The sequence below is a fragment of the Myxine glutinosa genome, chromosome 13 (genome assembly GCF_964187855.1).
Source record: "Myxine glutinosa chromosome 13, kmMyxGlut1.1, whole genome shotgun sequence".
Classification (NCBI taxonomy): domain Eukaryota; kingdom Metazoa; phylum Chordata; class Myxini; order Myxiniformes; family Myxinidae; genus Myxine; species Myxine glutinosa.
In genome coordinates this window covers 39,732,150-39,749,955 of record NC_136273.1, presented here as the reverse complement: position 1 = coordinate 39,749,955, position 17,806 = coordinate 39,732,150, and the positions used below count along the sequence as shown (strand labels likewise).

The 17,806-nt window shown below is 46.9% G+C and overlaps 1 protein-coding gene across 1 annotated transcript in view; it reads left to right on the top strand.

Annotated features, from left to right (window-relative positions):
- Positions 1–355: 355 nt before the first annotated feature.
- Positions 356–17,806, top strand: part of LOC137438859 (plectin) — a 230,855-nt gene continuing 213,404 nt past the window's right edge. The window contains exons 1-2 of the mRNA XM_078767346.1: positions 356–509; positions 11,628–11,680. Of these exons, the coding sequence (XP_078623472.1) occupies positions 437–509; positions 11,628–11,680 (126 nt within the window). The 5' untranslated portion in view covers positions 356–436. The remainder of the gene's footprint in view (positions 510–11,627; positions 11,681–17,806) is intronic.

Sequence of the window (17,806 nt, the reverse complement as noted above, 5' to 3'; positions counted from 1 at the left end):
ACATACACAGACAAAATATATATTTAAACATGCACACACACACACACACACACACACACACACACACACACACACACACACACATCACATCATTCAGTGCGTACTGCGTATCATTACGCATAATAATGTGAATTCCTTTGCAAGGAAGGCTCCATTACCATTACGCCACCTGGTTGAAAGAAATGGATGATTCACGACTTCATGTATACCTGATTACGGCAGAGAGAATGGCGATTTACTGGGACGATGAGGAATGGAATATCAAGATGAGGGAGGGGGCGGGAGGGGATGCAGGGCGAGGGAATATTGCGGTGAAAGCTAATGTGGCTGGGGAAGGAAAAACGCTTGAAAGCGAAGGAGGGTGTAAGGAGTCCGGGAAGAGGAAGGAATGAACGAAAAAGGAAGTGCCTAGCAGTTCGGGCCCGAGCTTGCGACGATGGCGCCGCTCGTGCCTTTGGAGGACGAGCGCGAGCTCAGGGAGTCTCTCACGCGCCGCATGTGCTGTATAGGTACGTGCTGTTCGGTAGTCTCCATGACGTTGTCTGCGCGACGCGCGCTACACCGGGGCTGCAATGACGCCCAACGGCAATTCATACCATTTCTCGACTCAATCGTTTCCCATTGCTGTCATTTTAGTTCCTATTATGCACGAAGCACGTGATCTATCAGAACGTTCAAATAACGCGTCCCCGAGTTTATTACTTGTTCATATCCCGTGATCGATCTGGGGATTTTGTTACCTGCGGAAGGCGGCCATCGATCACCGAACGGCCATGCATTGCTTTGGCATTCCGTGCAAGACTCCAAGTGGCACAGTGACGGTGCTGTGGCTCCACACCGTCTCCTCTGTAGTCACGTGTCATGGCTCCACATCGTCTCCTCTGTAGTCGTCACGTGTCATGGCTCCACATCGTCTCCTCTGTAATCGTCACGTATCACGGCTCCACATCGTCTCCTCTGTAGTCGTCCCGTGTCACGGCTCCACATCGTCTCCTCTGTAGTCGTCCCGTGTCACGGCTCCACATCGTCGCCTCTGTAGTCACGTGTCATGGCTCCACACCGTCTCCTCTGTAATCGTCACGTGTCACAGCTCCACACCGTCTCCTCTGTAGTCGTCACGTGTCACAGCTCCACACCGTCTTCTCTGTAATCGTCACGTGTCATGGCTCCACACCGTCTCCTCTGTAGTCACGTGTCATGGCTCCACACCGTCTCCTCTGTAATCGTCACGTGTCACAGCTCCACACCGTCTCTGTAGTCGTCACGTGTCACAGCTCCACACCGTCGCCTCTGTAATCGTCGCGTGTCATGGCTCCATACCGTCTCCTCTGCAGTCATGTGTCATTGCTCCACATCGTCTCCTCTGTAATCGTCACGTGTCATGGCTCCACACCGTCTCCTCTGTAGTCACGTGTCATGGCTCCACACCGTCTCCTCTGTAGTCACGTGTCATGGCTCCACACCGTCTCCTCTGTAATCGTCACGTGTCACAGCTCCACACCGTCTCCTCTGTAATCGTCACTGGCATGGCTCCACACCGTCTCCGCTGTTGTCACGTGTCACGGCTCCACACCGTCTCCTCTGTCGTAGTCACGTGTCACGGCTCCTCACCGTCTCCTCTGTAGTCGTCACGTGACACGGCTCCACATCGTCTCCTCTGTAATCGTCACGTGTCATGGCTCCACATCGCCTCCTCTGTAGTCACGTGTCATGGCTCCACACCGTCTCCTCTGTAATCGTCACGTGTCACGGCTCCACACCGTCTCCTCTGTAGTCGTCACGTGTCATGGCTCCACACCGTCTCCTCTGTAATCGTCACGTGTCATGGCTCCATACCGTCTCCTCTGTAGTCACATGTCACGGCTCCTCACCGTCTCCTCTGTAGTCGTCACGTGACACGGCTCCACATCGTCTCCTCTGTAATCGTCACGTGTCACGGCTCCACACCATCTCCTCTGTCGTAGTCACGTGTCACGGCTCCTCACCGTCTCCTCTGTAGTCGTCACGTGACACGGCTCCACATCATCTCCTCTGTAATCGTCACGTGTGATGGCTCCACATCGCCTCCTCTGTAGTCGCGTGTCATGGCTCCACACCGTCTCCTCTGTAATCGTCACGTGTCACGGCTCCACACCGTCTCCTCTGTAGTCGTCACGTGTCATGGCTCCATACCGTCTCCTCTGTAGTCACGTGTCATGGCTCCACATCGTCTCCTCTGTAATCGTCACGTGTCATGGCTCCACACCCTCTCCTCTGTCGTCACGTGTCATGGCTCCACACCGTCTCCTCTGTAGTCACGTGTCATGGCTCCATACCGTCTCCTCTGTAGTCACGTGTCATGGCTCCACATCGTCTCCCCTGTAATCGTCACGTGTCACAGCTCCACACCGTCTCCTCTGTAATCGTCACGTGTCACATCTCCACACCGTCTCCTCTGTAATCGTCACGTGTCACGGCTCCACACCGTCTCCTCTGTAGTCACGTGTCATGGCTCCACACCGTCTTCTCTGTAGTCGTCACGTGTCATGGCTCCACACCGTCTCCTCTGTAGTCACGTGTCATGGCTCCACACCGTCTTCTCTGTAGTCGTCACGTGTCATGGCTCCACACCGTCTCCTCTGTAATCGTCACGTGTCATGGCTCCACATCGTCTCCTCTGTAATCGTCACGTGTCATGGCTCCACACCGTCTCCTCTGTAATCGTCACGTGTCACAGCTCCAGCCCGTCTCCTCTGTAATCGTCACGTGTCACGGCTCCACACCGTCTCCTCTGTCGTCACGTGTCATGGCTCCATACCGTCTCCTCTGTAATCGTCACGTGGCATGGCTCCATTCCGTCTCCTCTGTAGTCGTCACGTGACACGGCTCCTCACCGTCTCCACTGTCGTCGTCACGTGTCATGGCTCCACACCGTCTCCTCTGTAGTCGTCACGTGTCATGGCTCCACACCAGCTTCTCTGTAGTCACGTGTCATGGCTCCATACCGTCTCCTCTGTAATCGTTACGTGTCATGGCTCCATACCGTCTCCTCTGTAATCGTCACGCGTCATGGCTCCATACCGTCTCCTCTGTAGTCGTCACGTGACACGGCCCCTCACCGTCTCCTCTGTCGTCGTCACGTGTCATGGCTCCACAACGTCTCCTCTGTAGTCGTCACGTGTCATGGCTCCACACCGTCTCCTCTGTAGTCGTCACGTGGCACGGCTCCTCACCGTCTCCTCTGTAATCGTCACGTGTCACGGCTCCACACCACACCACCGTCTCCAGTCTGTAATCTGTAATTTACAGGTGGTTTGGAAGGTCCACAATCCTCCAGACCTCTCGACTGCAGTAATCATCATGACGATCGGTCGAATAATAATGACTAATTTGGTTACATCCTATGTTCAGGGGTGGTTACATCCTATGTTCAGGGGTGGTTACATCCTATGTTCAGGGGTGGTTACATCCTATGTTCAGGGGTGGTTACATCCTATGTTCAGGGGTGGTTACATCCTATGTTCAGGGGTGGTTACATCCTATGTTCAGGGTTGGTTACATCCTATGTTCAGGGGTGGTTACATCCTATGTTCAGGGGTGGTTACATCCTATGTTCAGGGTTGGTTACATCCTATGTTCAGGGTTGGTTACATCCTATGTTCAGTGTTGGTTATATCCTATGTTCAGGGTTGGTTACATCCTATGTTCAGGGGTGGTTACATCCTATGTTCAGGGTTGGTTACATCCTCTGTTCAGTGTTGGTTATATCCTATGTTCAGGGTTGGTTACATCCTATGTTCAGGGTTGGTTACATCCTATGTTCAGGGTTGGTTACATCCTATGTTCAGGGTTGGTTACATCCTATGTTCAGGGTTGGTTACATCCTATGTTCAGGGTTGGTTACATCCTATGTTCAGGGTTGGTTACATCCTATGTTCATGGTTGGTTACATCCTATGTTCAGGGTTGGTTACATCCTATGTTCAGGGTTGGTTACATCCTATGTTCAGGGTTGGTTACATCCTATGTTCAGGGTTGGTTACATCCTATGTTCATGGTTGGTCACATCCTATGTTCAGGGTTGGTCACATCCTATGTTCAGGGTTGGTCACATCCTATGTTCAGCGTTGGTCACATCCGATGTTCAGGGTTGGTCACATCCTATGTTCAGGGTTGGTTACATCCTATGTTCAGGGTTGGTTACATCCTATGTTCAGGGTTGGTTACATCCTATGTTCAGGGTTGGTTTCATCCTATGTTCAGGGTTGGTTACATCCTATGTTCAGGGTTGGTTACATCCTATGTTCAGGGTTGGTTACATCCTATGTTCAGGGTTGGTTACATCCTATGTTCAGGGTTGGTTACATCCTATGTTCAGGGTTGGTTACATCCTATGTTCAGGGTTGGTTACATCCTATGTTCATGGTTGGTCACATCCTATGTTCAGGGTTGGTCACATCCTATGTTCAGGGTTGGTCACATCCTATGTTCAGCGTTGGTCACATCCGATGTTCAGGGTTGGTCACATCCTATGTTCAGGGTTGGTTACATCCTATGTTCAGGGTTGGTTACATCCTATGTTCAGGGTTGGTTACATCCTATGTTCAGGGTTGGTTTCATCCTATGTTCAGGGTTGGTTACATCCTATGTTCAGGGTTGGTTACATCCTATGTTCAGGGTTGGTTACATCCTATGTTCAGGGTTGGTTACATCCTATGTTCAGGGTTGGTTACATCCTATGTTCAGGGTTGGTCACATCCTATGTTCAGGGTTGGTTACATCCTATGTTCAGGGTTGGTTACATCCTATGTTCAGGGTTGGTTACATCCTATGTTCAGGGTTGGTTTCATCCTATGTTCAGGGTTGGTTACATCCTATGTTCAGGGTTGGTTACATCCTATGTTCAGGGTTGGTTACATCCTATGTTCAGGGTTGGTTACATCCTATGTTCAGGGTTGGTTACATCCTATGTTCAGGGTTGGTTACATCCTATGTTCAGGGTTGGTTACATCCTATGTTCAGGGTTGGTTACATCCTATGTTCATGGTTGGTTACATCCTATGTTCAGGGTTGGTTACATCCTATGTTCAGGGTTGGTTACATCCTATGTTCAGGGTTGGTTACATCCTATGTTCAGGGTTGGTTACATCCTATGTTCAGGGTTGGTTTCATCCTATGGTTAGGGTTGGTTACATCCTATGTTCATGGTTGGTTACATCCTATGTTCAGGGTTGGTTACATCCTATGTTCAGGGGTGGTTACATCCTATGTTCAGGGTTGGTTACATCCTATGTTCAGGGTTGGTTACATCCTATGTTCAGGGTTGGTTACATCCTATGTTCAGGGTTGGTTACATCCTATGTTCAGGGTTGGTTACATCCTATGTTCAGGGTTGGTTACATCCTATGTTCAGGGTTGGTTACATCCTATGTTCAGGGTTGGTTACATCCTATGTTCAGGGTTGGTTACATCCTATGTTCATGGGTGTTACATCCTATGTTCAGGCTTGGTTACATCCTATGTTCAGGCTTGGTTACATCCTATGTTCAGGGTTGGTTACATCCTATGTTCAGGGTTGGTTACATCCTATGTTCAGGGTTGGTTACATCCTATGTTCAGGGTTGGTTACATCCTATGTTCAGGGGTGGTTACATCCTATGTTCAGGGTTGGTTACATCCTATGTTCAGGGTTGGTTACATCCTATGTTCAGGGTTGGTTACATCCTATGTTCAGGGTTGGTTACATCCTATGTTCAGGGTTGGTTACATCCTATGTTCAGGGTTGGTTACATCCTATGTTCAGGGTTGGTTACATCCTATGTTCAGGGTTGGTTACATCCTATGTTCAGGGTTGGTTACATCCTATGTTCATGGGTGTTACATCCTATGTTCAGGCTTGGTTACATCCTATGTTCAGGCTTGGTTACATCCTATGTTCAGGGTTGGTTACATCCTATGTTCAGGGTTGGTTACATCCTATGTTCAGGGTTGGTTACATCCTATGTTCAGGGGTGGTTACATCCTATGTTCAGGGTTGGTTACATCCTATGTTCAGGGTTGGTTACATCCTATGTTCAGGGTTGGTTACATCCTATGTTCAGGGTTGGTTACATCCTATGTTCAGGGTTGGTTACATCCTATGTTCAGGGTTGGTTACATCCTATGTTCAGGGGTGGTTACATCCTATGTTCAGGGTTGGTTACATCCTATGTTCAGGGTTGGTTACATCCTATGTTCAGGGTTGGTTACATCCTATGTTCAGGGTTGGTTACATCCTATGTTCAGGGTTGGTTACATCCTATGTTCAGGGTTGGTTACATCCTATGTTCAGGGTTGGTTACATCCTATGTTCAGGGTTGGTTACATCCTATGTTCAGGGTTGGTTACATCCTATGTTCAGGGTTGGTTACATCCTATGTTCATGGGTGTTACATCCTATGTTCAGGCTTGGTTACATCCTATGTTCAGGGTTGGTTACATCCTATGTTCAGGGTTGGTTACATCCTATGTTCAGGGTTGGTTACATCCTATGTTCAGGGTTGGTTACATCCTATTTTCAGGGTTGGTTACATCCTATGTTCAGGGTTGGTTACATCCTATGTTCAGGGGTGGTTACATCCTATGTTCAGGGTTGGTTACATCCTATGTTCAGGGTTGGTTACATCCTATGTGTTGGGATTGAGAAGAGACAATTCCTCCTGTTGGATGTAATATGCGAACGACTCCTTTCGATCCTGTTGTGTCGACCCTTGGGGGTATTACACAGTTTTCCACTCCTTTTTAGTGTATCCAGTATTGTATTATATTGTATAAGATATTATATTTTATATTATTCAGTTACTGGGATGTCTGCTGAAACTTTTGGATGTTTAAAGCTGTTTTCACATCAAAATAGTTGTTTCAAGAGATTGCCAGCTGTTTGTATCCACCATCCTGGTCCGACTTCCCAATTTTGAACAACTCTTGAGTTTATCTTGATCACCAGAAGTTTTTTTTTTTTTTTTTGTTTTTGTATACTGAATCGAGGCTCGTGAAAGAGCTAACATTTATTTCACAAACAAATCAACGAGACAAACAAAATATACAAAAAGAGGGAGCGGAAGACAAGATGGGGAGAGAAGGGGAAGCACACAACCACAACATTTGAGAGCAGGGAGAAGTGTGGGAGGGAGAGGGCTTGGGGGCAGGAGGCGTGGGAAGGGGAGGGGGGGGGGAGGTATAAAACACAAGGGGACCGAAATTAGCGGGGGTAGAAAAGATCAAGGTTTTGGATGGGGGAGGATAAGAGATGGTGGTGAACAGCTGTTTTAAAGACCTGGAGGGTGGAGTGGGATTGAAGAGAGTGAGGGAGTTTGTTCCAGAGGCGGGAGAAAAGAGGAATGAAGGAGTGAAGGTGAGCAGAAAGTCTTGATTTTGGCAGTTTAACCATAAGAGGGTTGCAGGCAGATCTTGTGTGACCTGTAGGAATTTTGGGGGGACAGAGCCCAGAGAGAGCTGGGGGGGCAAGGCCAGAGAGGAGTCGGTAGAAGACGGAAAGACCACCAACCTGCCTGCGGTGAGTGAGTGAAAGGCCCTTGGAGTTAGCTTCATCGCGGGAGATTCCAATGATTCTGAACGCTTTGGTTTCAACAGCGTGAAGACGAGCTAGGTGTGAGGCAGGAGCACCAGACCAGAGGGGAGAGCAGTATTCCATAGAGCTGCGGATGAAAGCCTTGTATGTGGTGAGGAGCTCAGGTGTGCCAAGGAAGGACTTCGCACGACGGAGGATGCCCAGTCGGCGACTGGCTTTGGAGGCCAGATTTGAAATGTGGTTTTCCCAGGAAAGATCATGGCAAATAGTGAGACCCAAAAGCTTGAGTGACAGAACTTCTTGGAGAGGATTATTCAGAAAGTGGATGGGAGGGTTTTCCAGTCGGTCTTTTTGGAGAGACATCGTATGAGTGTGAGATTTATCAGGATTGAAAGACATGTTCCATTTGTTTGCCCAGTCTGTGATTTTGTCCAGGTCTGCAGAGAGTGAGGAGGCTGCAGACTGCCGATCTGAGGGACGAGGAATGGAGCGACAGAGAGTAGAGTCGTCAGCAAAGAGATAGAGAGGATTTTCAAGAGAGTCAGAGAGATCATTGATGAAGACCAGAAAAAGCACAGGGCCCAGAACACTACCTTGGGGAACTCCAGCCTGAACAGGAAGAGGAGATGAGAGAAACCCATTCAGGGCCACATGTTGACTACGACCAGAGAGGAAGTCCGCCAGCCATGCGTGGAGATTACCATGGATACCAAAGGAGGAGAGTTTGGTGAGCAGAGCGGGGTGCCAGACAGTATCGAAGGCACGTGAAATGTCAAGGGAGACAGCTCTAATTTCCTGTTTGGCTTTGAGGACCTCCATCCATTGTTGAGAAAGCAGAAGCAGCAAGTCCAGCAAGCAGCATGTCCAGCATGTCCAGAAGCAGCAGTTCGATTCAACCACGCACACGCAGCGAGATAACTGGAGCAGTCGCACTCACCCACAACACTCACCCCTACCACTTCTCCCCACTTCCGTCTTTCTCTCCACTTACCCTTCTCAACACACCCACAGGTAAATATTTAGAACGGCCCCACTCACCCATTCCCCTATATCCCACCCAACTCACTTATCCCACTTGCCGCACTCGCTCCAGAATCCATCGATACCACCGTAACTAGAGCAGCACCGTGCATGCTCACCCCACTCACCCCAAGAGAGATAAGTAGAGTTACCCTCTCACCCATGTCGCTTGCCCCACTCATTCACACACACACCCACATTTCCAAATACAGCAGCCACACTTACTCACCCATTCAAACCTTAACTTTCCAACTCACCCCCCAATCTCCCAAAGCTTAACTTGCTCCACTCCACCCCACTCACCCCCAGCAAGCCCGACTTAACATGGGCAACACACCAAGTGTTCTGTTTATCGAAATTCATCCAATTGAGTGTTCATACTGCTACATATCTTATCTATCTATCTATATATAAAAGAAAAGTTTTTGTTTGTTTGTTTGTTTGTTTACACGTGCTAATCTCCTGAACGGTGAAAGATAGGAGGAAACCTCTAAAACAAAAAATGTCGGGACGGGCCCCGGGAAGGTTATAGGCTCGGTGGCGAGGCCGGTCGAGGCCCACCTCGGCCGGGCTGGGCCCATTTCGCAATTAAAAGCTGAGCTGAATTATAGTAGTCAATCTTCTACGGCCGCGAGTAAAAGCTGAATTATAGTAGTAAATTCATTCAAAAAGAACTAAAAATGTCGGGATGGGCCCCGGGAAGGTTATAGGCTAGGTGGCGAGGCCGGTCGAGGCCCACCTCGGCCGGGCTGGGCCCATTTCGCAATTAAAAGCTGAGCTGAATTATAGTAGTCAATCTTCTACGGCCGCGAGTAAAAGCTGAATTATAGTAGTAAATTCATTCAAAAAGAACTAAAAATGTCGGGACGGGCCCTGGGAAGGTTATAGGCTAGGTGGCTAGGTGGCGAGGCTGGTTGAGGCCGCTTCGGCCGAGCTGGGCCCATTTCGCAATTAAAAGCTGAGCTGAATTATAGTAGTCAATCTTCTACGGCCGCGAGTAAAAGCTGAATTATAGTAGTAAATTAATTCAAAAAGAACTAAAAATGTCGGGACGGGCCCTGGGAAGGTTATAGGCTTGGTCACGAGGCCGCTTTGGCCGGGCTGGGCCCATTTCGCAATTAAAAGCTGAGCTGAATTATAGTAGTAAATTTATTCAAAAAGAACCCGGGCAACGCCGGGTGCTTTCGGCTTGATGTAAATAAAAATATTGTTTCGTTTGCATCGGTGACCCTTTAATCTTGATCTTTTCCTCCTTGCATGTCCGAAAGCTTTTCTTTTTCATTCCCATGAATTTTAAAAACGCTCCTTTATGAAATAAACATTGTTTTTTTTTTTCTTTCCAGTGACGTTAATATTTTAAATGATGTTCTGGAAACCCCTCTCTTCCTTTTTGCAGAGTACTCCACATTGTTGCTGACGGTGATGGTGATGCTTCAAATCCCTCTGCTAGGCAGACAGCTGTGTCTCTCTGTTGATCTGGAAATGATTCGACATTGGTCTGATAAATGGAACAGGTCCTTCGATCCTGGAAAATCTCAGTCTCACCCTGTCACTCCAGAATGATAATCAAACGAACCCACGTATCTGTTTCCATGGCCATCCACTGGAAGCCTCACCGTCGACCATGACCTTTCCTGGGCTGACCACATAGCAAAGCTCGCCTCCAAATCCAGCCATGGACTGGGCATCCATATTTATTCCAAGTCGTTTTTTGAAAAAAAAATCCCCCCAAAAATCAGAGGTTGGTACTCACAATCTACAAGGCCTATGTTGACAGCTCAATGGAGGGCTACTCTCCTTTACGGGCTGGCGCCCCACAATCGCATATCTCCCCTGGATTCTGCGTAATCTAAATCTCTTTAACATTGTTTGAATCTTCCACAATGAGGCTGAATGGCACTGTCTGTTTCTCTCTCATGGCAAACATGTCGGTGGACTTCCTGTTCTCATGCCTCCGCAGCCGAAGGCCAGAGGCGTTATGTTTTTGGGTCGTCCCTGCGTCCATTATTGGGTTTCTTTGTTACCATGATAACTTGAGAACCACCAAAAGGATTTCAACCAACTGTCACACAAGCATGTCCTGCAACGCAATGATGAACTGGCTAAATTTTGGGTTCAAAAGGTCAAAGGTCATGTGCCCTGTGAGAATCGTTTTGCAGACCATAACTCGAGTGAGAAACATTTGATGTTGTCTTTTCTTTTACCTCCTCTCTCTCTGTCTATCTCTCTGTCTCTCTCTCTGTCTCTGTCTCTGTCTCTCTCTGTCTCTCTCTCTCTCTCTCTCTCTCTCTCTCTCTCTCTCTCTCTCTCCCTCTCTCCCTCTCTCCCTCTCTCCCTCTCCCCCTCTTATGTGACCATTGATAATTCATGTGACCTCTAATTGACACCAAATGTAACTGTGGGTTGACATCTAACGCAGGCGGAAGCATATCCATCACCATCAACGCATTTGTGTTCAATTGTATTTTTGAGTTTAATGCCTTTCCTCTGGTTTGGCTCCCTCCCATCTCAGTCATCCGACCCTCCTTATCTACTCCAGGGTGTACACGTTCTTCCAGCAACCCCCTCCTGGTTAAATCCCCCAAATCCAATCTTTTCTCTCACTTCAGCTCTCTTGTTCTCCTTTTCTCCTGTATGTGGATGCTTTGCTGTCCCATGCTTCCCTCCACGGCTTCAGATTGCAATGCACCGCCATCTCCTGTTGCCTGTACCCCAAACTCGTGATCTTTTCTACCTCTTGTTTACAGGTTACTGTTTCCTCCTCTCCCCCTCGCTCTCTTTTTTTCCATTCAATCATCCCCAACCTAGTGTGTACCCGTGGCCCCACTGTGGAGTTGTTGCCATTTTCCTCTGTCACCTTGCTCATCTTTGAGCCTCCATCATTTATTGATAGTCACCCTTGTTTAGTTTTTGCCCTATTGATCATCGATCATCCTGATGAGTTTCATGCACAGCTTGTTTGCAATCCTATGAATATCCTATGACAATGCCAAATTAAATAAATTTCTTCTTGTGCCTTGAAATTTTTTTTTTTTTTTTTTTTTTTTCCATGGTCACAGGAGATCACGAAAGGGTTCAAAAGAAGACTTTCACCAGGTGGCTGAACAAACACGTGAGCAGGGTAATTGGGTAAAATGGGCTTGTTTCTGTAAGAATGGTAAATAAACGTTTAATATCGAAAATTCAAAGAGTTTGAAGGGAGGATAATGATGGAGTATGAGGATAACATGCTTGTGATACAGGATGGGTGGGAAAAGGGAGTCCACAGGTGCGGGGGTGATGGAGATGAGGGGGAGTGCAATTGATGGGGATGAGTGGCAGTGCAATTGAGTAAAAAGAAAATGGATGACGGGATGTGGAAGGTGGTGCATTCAAGGGAGGGAAAGAGACCTTCTTGGTTTGTTTAAATTTTAATTAGCGATTAATATTTTAATGTTAAAAAAAACATTTAATGCAGTTCAATAACATTTTAATTGCAATTGTCAAGAAAAAGCACAGCCACCAACGAATAGCACAAAGTAACAACTGCATCGTCTTCGGAGATCTCAGGTGACGTAGATCAAGTCTCAGGTGACCGTTTCACAACGTCGCACTCTCTCTGTGCTTCATTTGATTTGAGGTTGACGCTCGACCTGGGTACTGCACCCAGTAAACATTGGAGATTGGTGCTCGAAGCATGGCATGCCAAAGGCCAGGGAAGTGCTCCTTAACTGGCGATGCAATTGACCCATCTGCACAATACATAGCTCCAACGAGGCTCCTATAACACGGGATCGTGTAACATTCATCAATGATTCATCAATGTGTGCTCCATCCCTCGGATGGACATTACACCGAGCGTCGTGTCTGTCACAATTTGTCAGTGGACGTTAAAGACCCCATGGTGTCCTTCTCGAAGAGTAGGCGAACTATCGCCGGCACCATGAAAATTTCCATATTCCTGTCCCAACGAGCAGAGGAGCAGAGCCGCACCCTCGGCCAATGATGCTACCCCGCAGCCTTGTGCTGAGTACGAACGAAGGACGAGGGAGAGCAGGGTGGAAGCATTTCGCTGCTCAGCACTTTCGCTCATGCATGTCCATATGCACCACATCATGCCAATTACAAACCCAGATGGTGTATTTAGGGATTGAAACTCCTTGCATTCCCTGCTCTGGCAGGGACCAGAAGATAGCTGCAAAGAGAATAAAACTGAGTCACGTGCAACAGTTTGGACTAATGACTTGAGAAGGTCCATGAGTTATGGTTGAAACGTCACCTGAGATTTCATATGCCTTCTCTTGTTTGTTACAATATCCATTTAGTAGTTATGTGTTTTTTTTTTTCAATCTCAATAACCCCAATGACCCTAAGCCACTCTAATGTTGATTATACGGAGCCATGTATGACCCCATGTTGCACCCCAGCACTCGCTGCAAGTTCCTGACCAACAGGAGGTGCCTGCCACACATCAACCCTGTCGTTGGCATCCAGGGGAGGAGAGTGGCGAGGGGAGAGGGGAGAGGGAGGGGGGAGGGGGAGGAGGAGGAGGGGGATTGGGGAGGGGGGGAAGGGGCGGGGAGGGGGAGGGGAACGGGGGGGAGGGGAGGAGAGGGGGGGAGGGGACCCTGCCACACATCAACCCTGTCGTTGGCATCCAGGGGAGGAGAGGGGGGAGGGGAGAGGGGAGGAGGGAGGGGGGAGGGGGAGGAGGAGGAGGGGGATGGGGGAGGGGGGAAGGGGCGGGGAGGGGGAGGGGGAGGGGAACGGGGGGAGGGGAGGAGAGGGGGGGGGGGGAGGGGAGGAGAGGGGGGGGGAGGGGACCCTGCCACACATCAACCCTGTCGTTGGCATCCACTACACAGTCAATTACATTTCTGAATCGTCACCGGAAGAGAAGATATTAAACTTTATATTTCCACTTCCGTCTTTGTAGAAACAAAAAAACTGTCAAAAAACATTGCCACAAAGGCTTGTAGGATGATTGACACTGTGGAGTGCTGTGACCAGTCTGTGCACGCATGTAGGGACTCTTCTTCTGAGCTGTTTCACCAGGGATTGAATCCCGACTCAGCTATAAACTGTCATCCTGGTGTTTCACATGGAGCATGAGGCATCAATGTGTGCGCTGTCACCCGGATGGATGTTAAGCCAGAGAACTCCTCTACCTTGTGGCCATTGGTGGACGTTAAAGATCCCACGGTGTCTTTTGCAAATAGTAACATTCCATATGTCGAGTCCAGCGTGTTGGCATCCGTTATTATTGACACACACACACACACACACACACACACACACACACACACACACACACACACACACACACACACACACACACACGTCCTAATTAACCCTCATCTGGTGTTTTTACCCCCAGCCTTTTCACCTCCAAACCTGCTAACCTGCCGAGGCTGGAATAAACCTGCATTTGATTTGCAATGAACCTTGCATTTCCAGGCAAAAAGTAAGCATCGTGCAAAAGCCAATCAGAACGAGGCTTTCAGGAATCTTGCCACAGTGAAAACCTGCTTTAATACTGTACTACAGTAAATCTCATTCCGTGGTTTCTTTATTCCTTTTTCGTGTCATAATGGCTTCAACCTCGAGTGAGGAAGTATCCAATTTGCAGACGAAACCATCGAAAAAGCATCATACAGTTCATTCATCTATCTATAATTCCAGTAATCTCTGTGTGTATGTTTGTATGTTTGTATGTTTGTATGTTTGTATGTTTGTATGTCTGTGACCGCTGTTTCTCGACAACCACGGGTCCGATATACTTGAAACTTGCCAGGTATATTGCTGGGGACCCGAGGATGTGCCTTTTCAAGGTTTGAAATTAATCGGACAAGTACTTACCGAGCTATGGCGATTTAGCCGTTCGCCGTTCGCTTTGGCGTTGCGAATGGACCAAACCATTTCATGTAAATAGAGGGGGGGGTTCTGTGGTCGTTGCGAATGGACCAAACCATTTCATGTAAATAGAGGGGGGTGGGGGATTGTCACTGTACTCGCAAGCCGTTCGCCGTTCGCTTTGGCGTTGCGAATGGACCAAAACATTTCATGGACCAAACCATTTCATGTAAATAGAGGGGGGGGGGGGATTGTCACCGTACTCGCACCCACGTACCCACGTACCCACGTACGGGCATTGCACCCACGTACGGGCATGCCCTAGTCTATCTATAATTCCAGTAATCTCTGTGTGTATGTTTGTATGTTTGTATGTTTGTCTGTGACCGCTGTTTCTCGACAACTACCGGTCCGATATACTTGAAACTTGCCAGGTATATTGCTGGGGACCCGAGGATGTGCCTTTTCAAGGTTTGAAATTAATCGGAGAAGTAGTTACCGAGCTATGGCGATTTCTTTACCAAACTCCGCAAGCCGTTCGCTTTGGACCAAACCATTTCATGTAAATAGAGGGGGGGGATTGTCACCGTACTCGCAAGCCGTTCGCTTTGGACCAAACCATTTCATGTAAATAGAGGGGGGGGGGGGGGGATTGTCACCGTACTCGCAAGCCGTTCGCTTTGGACCAAACCATTTCATGTAAATAGAGGGGGGGGATTGTCACCGTACTCGCAAGCCGTTCGCTTTGGCTTTGCGAATGGACCAAACCATTTCATGTAAATAGAGGGGGGGGATATAATTTTAGATATATATATAGTACGGGCATGCCCTAGTTCCCTAAATTCCAGCAAGAATGGTCATGATTATGGCCTTGCATCCAACCAGTAAACAGCGATGGTAAGAAGGCATTGTGTACACTAAGTACCACTTTTGTTTGGGGCTGATTTAGGATATTTCCACACAAGTAGGACATTGCGTCTTCGAATTCGAACTCCAACAAGATGAAAAGTACTGTTTAGGTTTACCTTCTTCGTCTGGTGGTGTCATGTAATCAAATAATAGACCAAATATAACATTGAAGTTATCAGGAGGGACCCGAATAGGCAAAGATGGAGTCATCAGGAGGACCTTGGATAGGATTCGGCTTTCGGCTGCTGCTCCTCTACCCTCAAGCCCATCCAGACGCAGCCAAGTGAGGCTTACAAAAACAATTTGCAGGAGTTCACCTAAATCAGATGACACCAACACAGACAGAAGGGATGAGAGCAAAAACAGCCAATGATAAGGAGAAGGAAGACAAGTGAGAACAACTGAGAAGAGAAGAGGAAGAAGATGGTAACGATGATGGAAATAGAAGGAATAGGAATAGACGTAGACTGGAATAAGAGTTGGCCAATATAATAGATGAGATGAGATTGATACCACTCCTGGAATGGCCACAACTCTATAGAACAGAAAACAACAAACGGATGAAATACGAGTAAAGAGGACCAACCGAACCCTCAGAAGAATGACACCAAAATCATCCACTTGAAGGAAATCAATACTGTGTGTTTTGCAGTGGAACTGCTCGTTCAAGGAAAAGTAACAGGTAAACAACGCTGTAAGGAGAAGAAAACCAGGCCTTACAAGCAGAGACTAAGCACCACCATGGAAACTGAGACGAATGACACAGAACAACTGAGAAAGGAAACGGGACAGATGCAGCAATTTAGAAGAGGAAACCGAAGCCCATGGCTAATGAAGATAATCCAAACAGAACTAGACGACACTCGTAGAACGCAGGGTCTCGCCTCGCACACTCATTGTGAACAAAAATACCATAGTTTTTGAACACGCTACTATTACGGCCAGTATACCCGCGTCATCCATGCACCCTATTATGTCACAAAGTTTCTTGGCATATAATTTACCTTGGCATAATTATTTACTAACATGGGGTCATAGATCAGATATTTGAAGTTTCAGATTTTTGGTTAAATATTTAAATTCGACCAGTTATGGCTGAAATACCACTTCACCGATGACGTCATTGGTATCACCCTATATATACCCCATGGGGAGTTTATGACGTGTGCCAAGTTTAAATTATTTTCATTGAGCGGTTTCGGAGAAAATGATGTCCAATTTTTTTCATTTAATCCAACATGGCTGCCATACCATGTGACCTATGATGTTGGATTTAGCAATAACATATTGTCCATGGGGAGTTACTCCCATGTTTAAAGTTTTGCATCGATCGGACAAGTGGTTGCAGAGAAAAACATTTTTAAAGCAAAAATATGTGGATGTGGATACGCACAGAGACAGACACACATCCGGGCATTGCAATAGTCTTGCATCCCCTACGGGACGAGACTAAAAAGCAAATATGAAATTGAGAACAAAGGCCGAGGGGTAATGGTTGCTGAAAACAAACTCAAAATAGAAACTAGAACGAGCAATCGAAGATTGCAGGGCCTCACCCTGACTTGCTTAGGGAGGTTTTACAATACGTATTTTAGAGATGTAGTCCCATTCTAATTGTACATACTTTATAAACGTACTCGGTTGAAAAAAAAAACCTACTGGCTACCACTAGGTGGCGTTTGTGGCCTACATTAGCACATGCTGTGCAGTGTGCAGACAAACAAACAGACAAACAGACAAATGGACCCAAATATAATATCCTCTCCCCTGGTGGGGGAAATGATATCAATCAATCAATCAATCAATCATGGTTTTATTATCAATTCGTCGCAGCCAAAGGCTGAATTGTGAATGATTTACAACATGACATAAAATACGAGATCATAAAATAAATAAGTCAATAATTTGCAATCACTATATTAACATAGAAATAATTAAAATGAATAAAAAATTACTACACTACAAGTACATATTCAAGCATTAATAACATGAAAAATAAGCATCGTTTAAGGTACACACAATATTGTAAAATACACCCATTGTCATAAAATACACACATATAAAATACACACGTGTAAAATACACACTGTTAAAATAGCTGCAATAATAAGTACCACGTTCCAAGATAAAAAATTTCCTTAAAATATAAAACTAGGATATATTTTAAGTTATGAATCTCACTTGGAGAATATGTATTAAGAGATTCATCTTACTTAGAACACATTCTGGTATTTAAAAGTCTGACTATATAAGGCATTGCACTCTTTCTGTAACGTTCAGTCCTGCACATAATTTCAATAAGCTTATTGCTGTGACGTAATTGTCCAAGTGACGATTGTTTGTTTGGTAACCAGTCTGGGAATCTACTAAACAAAGAAGATGCAAAGTTACTATAAAGTAGTTCACGACGTTCGTGCAGTGAATTCAGCTGGCAGGTACTCAAAGCATTGCAGTAGGAATCATAATCGCCAGCAGTGCAAAAGTGGAGTGGAGCACT